This window comes from Melanerpes formicivorus, unplaced genomic scaffold (genome assembly GCF_026170545.1).
Source record: "Melanerpes formicivorus ecotype bairdi unplaced genomic scaffold, bMelFor1.0.p_v2 SCAF_33, whole genome shotgun sequence".
Taxonomy (NCBI): domain Eukaryota; kingdom Metazoa; phylum Chordata; class Aves; order Piciformes; family Picidae; genus Melanerpes; species Melanerpes formicivorus.
In genome coordinates this window covers 6,547,526-6,560,821 of record NW_027142385.1, presented here as the reverse complement: position 1 = coordinate 6,560,821, position 13,296 = coordinate 6,547,526, and the positions used below count along the sequence as shown (strand labels likewise).

General features: G+C 41.2%; 1 protein-coding gene across 2 annotated transcripts in view; it reads left to right on the top strand.

Annotated features, from left to right (window-relative positions):
- The window catches only part of QSOX2 (quiescin sulfhydryl oxidase 2), a 30,604-nt gene that overhangs the window by 9,117 nt on the left and 8,191 nt on the right, over positions 1-13,296 (top strand). For both annotated transcript variants that reach the window (XM_068155867.1, XM_068155866.1), the window contains exons 6-10: positions 900-1,045; positions 1,856-1,999; positions 4,127-4,256; positions 6,654-6,776; positions 7,924-8,074. In XM_068155867.1, coding sequence (XP_068011968.1) covers positions 900-1,045; positions 1,856-1,999; positions 4,127-4,256; positions 6,654-6,776; positions 7,924-8,074 — 694 coding nt within the window. The remainder of the gene's footprint in view (positions 1-899; positions 1,046-1,855; positions 2,000-4,126; positions 4,257-6,653; positions 6,777-7,923; positions 8,075-13,296) is intronic.

The window sequence follows — 13,296 nt, the reverse complement described above, 5'->3', positions numbered from 1 at the left end:
TACTTTTCTCTTCCTGCCAAGATCTGGGATAAGTAAAGAAAATAAATTGCATAATTATCTAGGCATAATCTGTGCAGAAACATCCAATGTCTGTGAAATGTTTCTAATTAGTTTTGCTGCTGAGATGGCCCAGTTGCATAAGTGGAGGTGAATGTGCTGCCAAAAGCAAGACTCACTTTGAGAAGCAGGCTGCTTCTAGACATTTGTGTGCTGGAAGCTGCTGTGTTGATACAAGTGGCCATTACTGAAGAGAAAAAGTGTGATGGTTCTGAAGTTTTTCAGCTTTTTATCACACACACTTTGCTTTTATTACCTGCTGTTAGAAGGACAGATTGTGTATTAACTGATTGTTTGACAGAGTCTGCTTCCAGAAGGGAAAATATTTGTTAATGTAATGTAGTACTTTAGCCTTACAGAATAGTGAAATAGAAAATACCTTTGTTTTCAACCTTACAGCATGAGACAATAGGGACAAGCCTACTAAGAATCACAATAGATGAAGTAAAAAAGGCCATGTGTTTATCAGTGATGGGAGGGAGGAGTGAAGGGTCTGCCATAAGCCTGTTGGTTCCTGTGGAATATCTTTGGGGCTATTCTGAGGTTTATGAGGACATTTTATCATTCATCCTCATGTTTTCTTCAGAGGGTAGATATCAAAGGAAGATGATCAGAGTAGATGAAGGAGAAAAGTCAATGACAGGAGGAGTGATTTCCAGAGAAGAGTAAATCTTCAACTGAAATTGTTAGTGTTCACAGAATACTCATAGGTGTACTTCCTTGGTGACCAGCCTAATGACACCCTTAAAGGATGATGCACTTCACCTGTTTATGTGTCTTGTCCTACCAGATTGGCTATTCCTAGAACAATGTATAATTCATGTCATCTTTTCATTACCCAGGTTATCTTAGACTTGATCCTGTATGAAAACATCATTGTAAAGAGAGCACTGAATTTTGATAAGCCTTTTCTTGAGAAACTTGGTGTTACCTCAGTCCCTTCATGCTACCTGATACATCCAAATGGGTCCCATGGGTTAATTAACATGTAAGTAGTTACCTGTCTGAGGAATATGGGGAGGTTCACTTCAGCTGTTAAACCACTTTCCATAGCTTCCTTTCATAGAAAGCAAGTTATTCTATAAGCTCCTTTTGCATATGTATAAAGACACTGTGTCCTGTAATCACTACATTGTACTGACTGAAGATGTTACTTGCATCATTAATAACAGACCTAACACTGTCTTTGCTTACTACTGTTGCTTGTTTATAGCTTTAAGCTGAGATACTTCTGAAATGAAAACTCTCTGGAATAAAAGTGGGAACAAATCAAAGCAGCACTAAACTTCTTTAAAAAGCTTGCTGTTGAGTGAAAATGTTTGTTCCATGTGAGGTGGAAGAAGTGCCTGGCTAGGGCATATTGAACATGATGTGTTCTTATTTTGAGTGGAATTTCAAACCACTAAATCCAAATGGTTGTTGTTATTATTCCTGAATTGAACATGATTTCATTTCTCTTTGTATCAAAACATAAGGAAAAACTGCTTTGCTGTGAGGGTGCTGGAGCCCTGGAGCAGGCTGCCCAGAGAGGTTGTGGAGTCTCTGGAGAGATTCCAGACTCACCTGGACATTGTGATTCTGGGCAACCTGCTCAAGGGTGACCCTGCTTTAGCAGTGGGTTTAGACTGCCTGCTTTCCAGAGGTCCCTTTCAACCCCCACCATGCTGTGATTCTGTGAAAACATAACAGGTGGCACTCAGGCTGAAAAACATCAAGTGAATATCTTAATATCTAAATATACTGATTTGCTTTGGATATTCACTTAAAAGTAATCCTCACTTTGTCCATTTATGTGCAGTTTGAAGCCTCTACGGTCTTTCTTTTCTTCGTATCTAAAATCACTGCCAGGTGTAAGAAAAAAACTTCTTTTACCACTTCAGCTGCCTGCTCAAGAAAACAAAGAGGAGAGTACAGAAGTGAAGGTGTGGAAAGAGTTCAATAAGTAAGTGATACCCTTGATTTTCAGATCAGTACTTGGTTATTAAAATTTGCTTGGTTTTTTTCTTGTCACGTGGGAAGCTGTGCTGTAATTCATTGTAAAAATCCTGGTGCAGTTCAGAACTTGAATTCATTCCACCTCAGATGATGCAGCTGGAGTTGAATAGGTTGGTCACTACTGAGTAATCTGCATTCTTCTAATGAGTAAAATTAAAAGCATTCATGCTTAGTACTGGAGAAATCACAGTATCAAAGCTGAGAGCAAAGCCTTCAGCTGCTGCTTCAACTCCAATCTGTTTCTTAGTGTATTCAGGTGAGACTTGTGAAGTAGTTCAATTTCACCATTGAGGTTACAATCTCTTTACAATGGTGAGCAGGGTTTAAAACAATTCAGAGGTGAAATTATTGAGGGCTGCCAGTATTTTATTCATAGCAAAGGGCATCTACACTGCTGTAGAAAAAGTGTTTTCCTCCCAAAGTATTGTTAAATGTTCAGCTGACTTAAAAACACCAAAGACTTCTCACCCATTGCCTGAGGTGTATAGATTTGTTGGAAAACTTCAAGTAATCAATATCCTTTAAAAAATGAACAGTAACACAGCATGCTGTAGCATTTCTATAGGACATGAGAATTCTCTGTGTGTACAGCAGTGCCCACTAAAAAGTGCTTGTCAGGGGCAAGTCTCATGGAAAACACTCAAGTCACTATAAAAGATGTTTATCATAGCAAATCCACTAAGGTTTGGCCTCACCCTCTTTCCCTCTTTGTTTGAGAGAAGGATGCAAAGGCTTTGCAGAGAGATAATCCCTTAGCATCTTTAGCTGAAAAGATGTAGGACTGAGTGCTTCCCATTTTGCACTCATTTTTTCTTTCATAGATACCATTAGTGTCATCTTCAGTGACTGTTGTAAGATACTTGATATGAAACAGTCTGGTTTCAAAACAACTGCGTTAAATCCAGCTGCTTTCCAGCAAGACAAAAATCTTGTTGATATGAATCCAGGTATATTCCAAACAAGATCCTTTGGGAGAACCTCATCCATTCATCTGGATGTCTCTGAGAAACTTGAAGCAGAATTTTGCAGGGCTTTTTTTTTACATTTAAGTGAGTACATTATTAATGAAGGCAATCAATTCAGAGTGAGTCTGTAGTTTGAGTTGTTAAGAATATAGATTATTCTGTGTTTTAATGTCTTCTTTCCTGCATGGGAATGATGAGGTGGAGTCAGCCAGTTTCTGGGATGATTGGCTTTGCTAATTCTATTTGGTTTCAGAAATGATAGTGCTGCTGAGCTCTTAGGAGACGTGTTAGCTCTGTTGCTTGTGTTTGTTCAGTTCCATTGCTCTCATACTGTCTCTGAAGGGTGGGTAAGGTGGTTTACTTGATGCATCTGTACTTTGTAAAGTGGTTTTTGTTGTCATGAATCTATGTGGTTGTGAGAAGGAGCTCTTAAAATCTTGGGTTTGTCTTACATGTTTTAACTTGAGCCTGTCATAAGGGACCTGCCCCTGTCTTAAGAGCTGGTGTGATTAAAATTGGCTGTTAAACTTGTCCACAAAGAACCTACAGCAGAAGCGCTGCACTGGGAGAGGATTTCTAGATTCAGTCCTCTCCCACATTGACCTTTTTCTGTCTTGTTTGCACTCCTGCTCTGGGTATAATCTACTTTTGTTCAGCCAAAACCTCCCTTTTTTCACAGCCTGTCATTTCTCTGTTTGTGGTCAGCCCTGAGGAGAAGCTATAATTTCTTTACACTGGCAATTTCCTTGCTGACAATGTCAGGGTTATGATTTCATTCCAAGGCAAAACTGGCTGGGAGGCAAAAAGTTTAGTCAAATAGAGAAGAAATTTTTGTGCTTGGTTATACTTCATTTGTCTAAACTCTGAACAAACAAAAATGACTCTTTTGAAAAGACTGCAGTGGAAGTCATTGAACTTGACATTCACCATACCTGAAGTAACTGCTGTGCGTTTGCCCATACTGGTGTAGGATGGACTGCAATCACTGCAGAGTGGCAAATGTGGAGGTCTTAATGACACCTACTATATATCAATTTTACCTTCATGACTAGTGAGAAAATGAGCAAAAGAAACCTGCCACTTGATGCCATTATATATGTGTGTTTCAGATCCAAGCTGTACATGGCTGACCTTGAGTCTGGATTGCATTACCTGCTCAGGGTAGAGCTTGCTACACACAAGACACTTGAGGGAGCTGAGCTAAAGACCTTCAAGGATTTTGTTACCATCTCTGCCAAGGTAGACACTTCTAGTCTTTGATTATTTGTAAGAATACAGTGGCTCTAACATAACATTTATTATCTCTCCAAATGCCTTTCAGAATGTTTTAATGTACACTTCCTCACTAGCTGAAAAAAAAAACCACCCAGTTTTGGGGGTTTCTTTACATGCAATTTTGAAGTTATCATAGTGGCATTCTGGCATGCTTAACAGGCTTGAAATGCATTTTAATTTAACCATAGAGGGCCTGAAATTAAATAAAGCTTAAGTAGTCTGCAGCATATTGAACAACCACTGTAAATATAGCCCATTTATCAGATTTTCAGGATAAGTAGCTATTGTAACTGAGTGGGATTTAAAAAACCCTTTGTTTTTCATTCTTGCCTTTAGGATTTTGTTAATGCATGCTTGACAAATGCTGCTCCATTTAGAAATGGCAGCAACCTCTGGCCACATTTGGAATACAATTGAGGTATTGAATGGCATCCATTATTTCCAACTAATTGAAGTATTGAATATGATTGAATATTTCAAGAAAATAAAGGTGCCCATGTCTCACATTTGATTGAAGGGACAATATGGGTTGTATAATGGAATATAACTTGCCAGGAACCCTGAAGTCCTTCGCCTTTATAATGTCAGCCAACTGAAATGGCCACTCTCTCTTTATGTTTACTTACTGAGCACCTAACACTGTATTTTAAAATAAAGAGGGTGAATCAAGAGCTGTTTATGGGACTAAGGAGGCCTGTGTGAACTACCCCAAATATCTGGATTTATCTGAAAATCAGACAGTCATTTTCTTGCCCTCCCCCCACCCCTTTCCTCCCCTGCAGCCATCAGAGGTCAGAAATCTCTAGCTGGCCTCATTTCTTTAAGAAAGTGTAGTGGTAATCTTTCCATCATATTATCCCTAAAACATCCTCTGCTCTTCCTGATGGCTCCTGGCCAGCTGATGTCATTTGCTTCCCTGGCTATTAGAGCATAAATGGGGAATGCTCTCTTTTAGTTGCACGCTCATCTCCAGACTGCTGTTACACAAGAGGGGACTCTGCTGGCCTTCATCTGCATTTTCCTGGCATGTAACACTTCCCTGTAGTTCTCATCCATGATTCCCTGGTGTTTCCAGGAGGAAGCTTTATACCCTGTAGTTCTCATCCATGATTCCCTGGTGTTCCCAGGAGGAAGCTTTATACAGTGTCCTCCTGTGTAACAGCATTTGTAATGATAAATTCAAAGTCACTGAGGTCTCCGATTCCCTACGTGGGGAATTTTCCTCGTTGTAGTGTTAGGGTTTTTTGGCAATCAGAGCAAAGTCCTTTGTGTTTTGGATCCACAGTGAGATCAACACCTACTCGAGACGCAGTGCAACTATTGTTCTTGAGATGCCACTGCATGACATTCTGGGGCTCCTCCAGGAGTAAATGTACCTATAGTACACAGTTCAGAGGTGTGCTAATTTTTCACAGCCTCTCCGAGAGTTGTCTTTGAACCCAAACAATACCCAGGGGTTCTTGGGTTAGATACATTGCAGACAATTAACAGAAGGGAGTTTCTGCCTGTTAGACTTACAGGTAGCCAGGAAGCAGTCAGGAGTTAGAGATGCTATCAATATCTGGACAATGGCTGCAGAATCACCAGCATATGTATAGCATGCTCAGTCATGAATGCCTTTGTGTATTTAATGTAGCAGACACAGGGACTTTATTTCCCCATCTGTTGAAATGCTGCTCCTCTGGAAGAGTACTTAGAGGATGGGATGCATACTCTGGCTAATCCTGTAGTAATTGCAGCCATCATTAAAGCAAAATACCATTTCTAGTGTCAAATAATGGCATTGCCCCTGATTTACAGTTCCTTGCACTCATCTGCCAGATTTTGACTTCTTGTAGCTGCAGGTTAAGACAGACAGTGTTTCCAAATCACTTGGCAAATCACCATTCCACATAGGAAGAGGAAAATGCTCTTCTAGGTAACCAGCTTTGACACTTGGAGAAATCTGAACAAACAGTTTTAGAAGAACTGAATTTTGTGGTTCATTTTCTAAGAGTGAGAAGGATTTTAGCCTCTGATTCACTTGGCTCTTAATGCTCCTTTCCGAGCTATACCCTGAGCTGAATCTCTTGAAAGTTGTTTGTAGCATTTCTGCCTGCTCTTGAAGAGCTTCATTTTACTGCTTAGTATTTTGTGCCTGTAAACTTGTAAGCAACAGTTAGTGTTGAGATGGCTTTTTATGGAAAGCAGAGCAGGTAATTAATTTGCTCATAACAAAAACCCCCAAACCTGAAGCATTTCAAAGACAGGAAAGCTACATTTAAATACAGATAAAAGTCTCTTGCTGATAATAAAATCTGTGCTTTAAAATAAGGGTATTTTCTTCCTTCCCCCTCCTCTTTTTATTTTGTCTCCCCTCAGCTTTTTCCTGGCCGTCAGCCTGTGGTAAAGTTGTTAGAGACCTTGCAAGAGTGGCTGGTGAGCCTTCCATTAGACAAAATCCCCTATGATGCTATCCTCGATCTGGTCAACAACAAAATGCGGGTAAGCTGATACTAGTTTCCAGCATAAAGTACAGCATTAGTAAAGGATAAGATTCTATATAAATCTAAGACATCACTTAGTGATGGGGCCTCAGTCATAATGGAGTTATAAGAAGGTTAAAATGATAATAAAGTGAACTCATTGCAGGGGGGGTGGGAGGGTGGGGGTAAGAATCCACAGGAAGGAACTGAAATGGGCTAGTGGAAGTGCAGAGTCCTGCCTCGGTTTTGTAATGAGCAAGCACTTGCTGACACACACATGTTCCTTAATGCCATCTTCAGATGATGCAAGATTCCCAGTGGATACCTTCTGAGTTGCCTTTATTTGCCTGCTATCAACAGGATTCTCTTGAAGATCCCAGTTCAAGTGATGGGAAATTTACCCACTGAATTGGGCATTGTTCCTGGAGAGTTTCCCCAAACACTCTTTCCTTCCCTTGGTGGAAATCTTCCTTACTGTGGTAATGCAAAGCCCAGTGACAGCTGTCTTTGTACAGAAGTTAACATGAGGTCTTTCTTCCCATGAGATGGAATTGCTGTCTGCAAGTTGGGAACCTCCTCTGTGTTGAAGGGAGCAGTGTGCTAGGACTCAGAAACTACAATCTTGCACTGCAGTGTAGGTGCAAGGGTTAAGTAGTGGGTTTCTTTTAAGAAGTACTAATGAATTTTGCATCTCAGCCTGTTAAGATCTGCCACTGGAAATCGTGTCAATCTGGGTGAGTAATGTGGAGTTTTTAATGTGCCCAGGGAAACTGCAGCTCTCAGTTTACAGCAGTGTTTGTGTGCTGCGTTCATACCCTGCTTTTAAACTACTGCACAAGTTAAGCTACTTAACTTCTGTCAGACTAATCAGACATTTGTGATGTGCTCTTTAGGAGGTTTGACATCAGTGACTGTACATCATGTGCCATGTAGTGTGTTTGCAAGAGTTTTGTAATGGTGCATCAAAAAATATCTCAGACTTAAAGATTGAGTTTAAACTTTCTTTGCCTTAAGCACAAATTCATTAGCCGCAAGTGCAGAGAGAGTCATTTGCTACTCTCTGTCCTTGGATCACCACCATTTCAAGGTAGGATCAGCTGTGACTGCTGTTACGTTTGGTAGTGCATTTTGAGCTGCCTGTATTTGAAATACTTGATTTCTTTCAGATTTCTGGGATATTTCTCACTAAGAAAGTCCAGTGGGTCGGATGTCAGGGCAGCAGACCAGAGCTGAGAGGTTATACCTGCTCCCTTTGGAAGCTGTTCCATACCTTGACTGTTCAAGCTGCTCTGCAACCAAAAGCTTTGATAAATACAGGTAAATAGCAGCTGTGGGAGGTACCTGAGGGACAAGAAAAATATGCACAGCAGTTCTACTGTGCCATAGAAAAAAAGATGAGAGCCATTTTTTGTGTGTATAAATACCCAACTAATACATTGCTGCGGGAGAGCGTCGAGGCTTAGCTTTCAGCTTTGTACCAGCAGAGGTCAGAGCATAGCTTTACTGCAGCAGGAAGGCTTGGAAAGCAAAGCTGTCAGCTTATCCTTGCTTAGAAACGTGATAAATAAAGTGTGTGGCCCTAAAGATAGGAGCAATAAAACAGAAAAAAAGGAGAGCAGTCCAATCAGAGAATTTTTGAAGTACCTCAAAAGGGATGAAAATTGTTTAGGTTGCTTGAGGTTGCTTCTAATTTAATTTGAGAAGAATGAGATTTAGCAGCACAGTTCTGTAGCTATGAAAGATGTGCAACCATTAGCCAGTCCTTCTGTAATGACAGTGCTTAAATACTGAATGTTATGACTGGGTTGGGGGTGTTTTATTTCAGCTAGTGTCCATTAATCTGGGCAGTGATCCACTGCTTTGCATGCACTCTGTAAAATTGCTGGTTTTTAACTTGCAGCATCTTGTGAGGCAGAGTGTTAATATTCTGGTGATGAAACATGTTGAATATCTAATCTATCTTCCTTGAACAATGGAAGTAAAATCTGGGCCTTTAGATGGTTTTGTTCTTGCCAAAACAGTGCTTAATTTGCCTAGAGTTTGGTTTAGCTTTCATTGAAAGCCCTTTGACTGTCTTTTCCAAGGAATAGAAATATTCTTATATCATCCTGCAAGATGGACTGGTAGCAGATAGAAAGATAGAATCAATAAGGTTGGAAAAGACCTCAAAGATCATCAAGTCCAACCTGCTTGAGAAGGGCAAGACCACCCCTCTCTCTGTGCCACACCACTCCCCAGCATAGACAGGTAAATGTGTGGGCTTGAAATCCAAACTCCCACATTGGAATCCAAACTCCCACATTGAAATCCAAACTTCCACACACCTCCTGACAGCCATGTGGGCAGAAGTTATGACTGAGCACTGAGGCACGGCGTGGCTGCAAGGGCAAGAAAGAAGTGTGGCAGTGGCTAGGCAGTAGTGGTGGGAGTGTGAGCTTTAGATGAGCCATTGGGCTCAATGCCCTCCAAAGTCTCTTCCAACCTCAGGGGTTCCATGGTTCTAAGCCAGAGCAGGATGGAGTCCTTGTGACCCTATTTTCTCCCTGCTGCTGTACCCAAATCCTGAGAGCAAGTAAAGCTGGAATGCAGCTGTAGAAAAGAATCGTGCCTACAGAGGAGACACTAAAGTGAAGCAATATCCTGAGAGCTCATCAACCCAATGCAGACACATTTGCCTGAATTTAAGTAATTCTTACAGGCAAGGTCTGTTGTTCCTTGGCACTGGGCACTATGTGAAGCTCTCAACAAGTGAATGGATCATAAAACCTAGACATTTGCAATTTGTCAGTTGCTGTGGTAATATGTTAAAAAAAACCCAACACACCCCAAACCTTACCATTTAATAACTTCCAATTATGGATACATAAACCCAGCATTCCTTGCAATCACAGGGAGAATCTTTCCATTCTTCATCCTGATTGTGCTGCGGAATAATTGGGGTTTGGGGGGGTGTTCTTGTCTTTTTTTCTGGATAGCTGACCATCCTGTTGTTGATTTTTTTTGTTTTGTCCTGTTTGGTTTGTTCTTCGTGCCACAGGAGGTTGATTGGATGCATTTAATTTAGTGCTGGTGAGCTTGGACTGTTCTGCACTGGGTGATGATGCCTCAGCTGCTCACCAGGATCACGCAGCAGTTAAATGTCTCCTTTTGTCCCAGCTGCTAAAGTCAAACGAAATGCGGGGGGGGAAAAAACCCCAGTCTTAATATTGAACTCTGCAAAACTGCATCTTTGATTCCTCCCACGCTTCAGGCATGAGCTCTGGTGGGTCTGAAGTTAAAAAAACCACATTGCAGGACCTGAAAACTCTTTGGCACACTTTAGCCATCGCTTTAAATCGGGACAGATACGCGATGATCACTTCTTATGGCGAAAGAATTGGGTCAGTCTGAGACCGTCGGATTATGTCTTGGGAGGTTTTCCTCTCCTTATTGCTTGTTTAAATCCCATCTACTAAAAAGCATGATGTACTCCCTAATCCTTCCCACCACAGGTAGGGTTTTATGGGTCTTGTCCACTTTAAAGATTAGGGTTACCCTGAATTGCAGTAGTTTGGGAGGAAAGAGAAAAGGAGGATTACACAATGATACATGGCAGATGTTAATAGAAGATTCATCTCTGGGCTGGTAAAAGAAAAACAAACAAAATGAGCCATTTTGCAATGGTTTGTTTTTCTTTGGAAAGCAGCTGTATTTTTCTTGGTAGTTTCCTCTGCATGCAGAGCCTGGCAGGCAGTGTGGACTTGCTGTGGGTTTCTCGGTAGGCTGGTTTGTATTGGCTTCTATTTAGAATAGAGCAGAGCAGAGCAGAATAGAGCAGAGCAGAGCAGAATAGAGCAGAGCAGAGCAGAATAGAGCAGAGCAGAGCAGAATAGAGCAGAGCAGAGCAGAATAGAGCAGAGCAGACTAGGTTGCCACCTTGTAGTGTTGGAACAGTGAAATTTGAACCTGCAGCCTAAGTGAATCCAAAGGAACTCTGCACAGAACTGCTCACATCCAGGGATGTACAAAATCAATGTGGAAATCTAGTCCTGAGCATGCTTAATTATATGAAACGTGGGTTTAGGTAATAGGATCTCTTGGTGTGTACCAAAAAAAAATGCTCTGGATTCTTTTTCATCTGTTGCTGAATTTGAAAAGCCTCCCCATAAAATGAATTTTCAAGAGGCAGACATTACCCAGGAGAGCAGATCTAATTAAATCTGTGTATGAATTGCTGGATCTCCATAAAGAGGTTATTTGCTGGTGGTTACTTTTGTTGTCTTTGCTGGGTTGGGTTGGGTTGGGTTGGTTTTTTTCTCTCAATACCTATTTTGGGACACATGGTAAAACTGTTTTGCCCAAAATTCCTTGCATCTTTCCCAAATTACTTTTTTCAGCCTTTCCTTTTAATGCTTGTAATTTAATCTGCTTTAATCTCGTTGCTTTTATTTATGCACCCCCCTTCAATCACAGATATTGAATGTCTGGGCAGAGATTGTTTGCTTTTTAGGGTTTCTTTTTGCCTTTAAATACTTCTTTTTTTTTCCCCCTTCTGCCACATTTAAGAATATAATCACAGTATCACCAAGGTTGGAAGAAACCTCAAAGATCATCAAGTCCAACCTGTCGCCACAGACCTCATGACTAGACCATGGCACCAAGTGCCACGTCCAATCCCCTCTTGAAGCCCTTCAGGGACGGTGACTCCACCACCTCCCTGGGCAGCACATTCCAGTGTTGCTCTTCCACCATAAAAATGTTTGTGACAGTCTTCCTGCATGTATTAGGTCCATAACAAGTGACAGTTTTGCACAGGTTTCATTGATGTGGTGGGTTGAAATTACCTCCTCCCCCCCTTCCAACTAGTTTGGAGAAAATTACCCCCAAAATAAAAATTGCCAGGCTAGGTCAGTTTGGGATGGAAGCAAATGAAGCTCTGCTTACAAGCAAACAAAAATCTAGAAATATGAAATGCAAGGAATATGTGCAAAATATACAATATATATACACAACCTATTTGCAGTTTATAAACAACACAGAAATTCCTCAGACCCGCCCCTGGACGGATGCAGGGGACCCATTCACCTCCTCCCCGCTCTCCCTCCCTCCTTCCCATTACCTCACCCAGCAGTCAAAACAGAGATACCCTGGCAAGGACACGAGAAGAGAGAGAAGTTGCAAGCAGAAGTGATAGAAGAAGAAAAGAGAGAGAAAGAACTGTTTGTGCCTCTGCTCTAGTAGCAATCCAATGATTTATGTAGACCTTGTCGTTATTTTCCTTTTGCATCCAGTGGTAATTTATTTGCAGTCTTTGCAGTCAGGGACTCCAGGCTAAAGCTTCCCCTTCCAACTGTAGCAATTGAGGATTATTTTTTTCCCCCCAAACAATGCCTGTGCAGGGGGAGTACGGCCCCCAAACTGTTTGTTATTCACTACCAGAATAGGACAGCGAGCGAAGCGCTGTAACCCTTTACTACAGAACCCACAAACCCTGCACTGTAAATTACTCGTCGTTGAGGAGTTGAGCTGCAGGAGTAGGTAATTTTGATCAATCTGCATCATAAAATGTGTTTCATTTGACAAGGCTAACGTATAGTACATTTGTAAATACATTTTGGGATAATTTACAAGGTCAATTAAGCATGAATCAAAAAACCTGTGAGACAGAGATGAAGCCATTAAGATTTCAAACGAGTTGTATCAGGTTTTCAAGCCACTTAGAGATGCAGGGACTACCTGCTGTCACAGGAAAGACCCAGGACAGAGTTCTTCAGCCCTTAGAATCACAGAATCACCATTTAGCTTCCTGCTGAATAAAATAATCATGATTCTTCTGCATTATCTTTGTTGTATGAGTGTGAATGTGACAGAATAATGTGCTTGGGGTTTATTTTAGGGGGAATTGCTGAGTTATTCTTGAAAGTTCAGATGTTGCTAAGTAGCTGTTAAGTGTGTGCATTAAGTGCCTGCCAAAAAAGCCATGGAGTTAATAACTGTAATGAGATTCTGGTACTCTGTAATACCTCAGAGTTCTGGAGGAACAACCCAGGCTCCTTGGGAAAGACCAGAGGGGTTTTGACTCTTTGCTTTTCAGTAGCAAGGTCACTGTAAGTTTAGTGCCAGAGCATAAATGGAATGGTGAGTGTGTGAGATAAATTGTCATTCAGTTATTGGCCAAGATGTTGGACCAAGTCTCTTACTTCCAGAAGGACTGAGTGGAGTGGAGACAGCATGGGCTGTGCGTGTTGGAACGGTTTCAAAATGCACTCTGATAATGGGCTCCTGGAAAAAAAGAATAGTTAATGTCTGATTTTTCATGTAGCTGGGTTTGTTCCCCCTCCAGCTGTAAGGAGAGAGGAGAAGTTTCACTGTGAAGAACACTTGACCTTTAATTTGTGTGTTAAATGAGGTGTTCAGGGTACCTCTGAAGGAAGTTGTACAGACTGTGTTGGTGTGCACTGGTGTGAGTAGCTAATTGCATCGTGAGTAACCCCATCACTCACCTGGCATTGTTTGAACTTAGTGTGTTTGAAATAATTCCCTTGTAGTTGTCTGATACT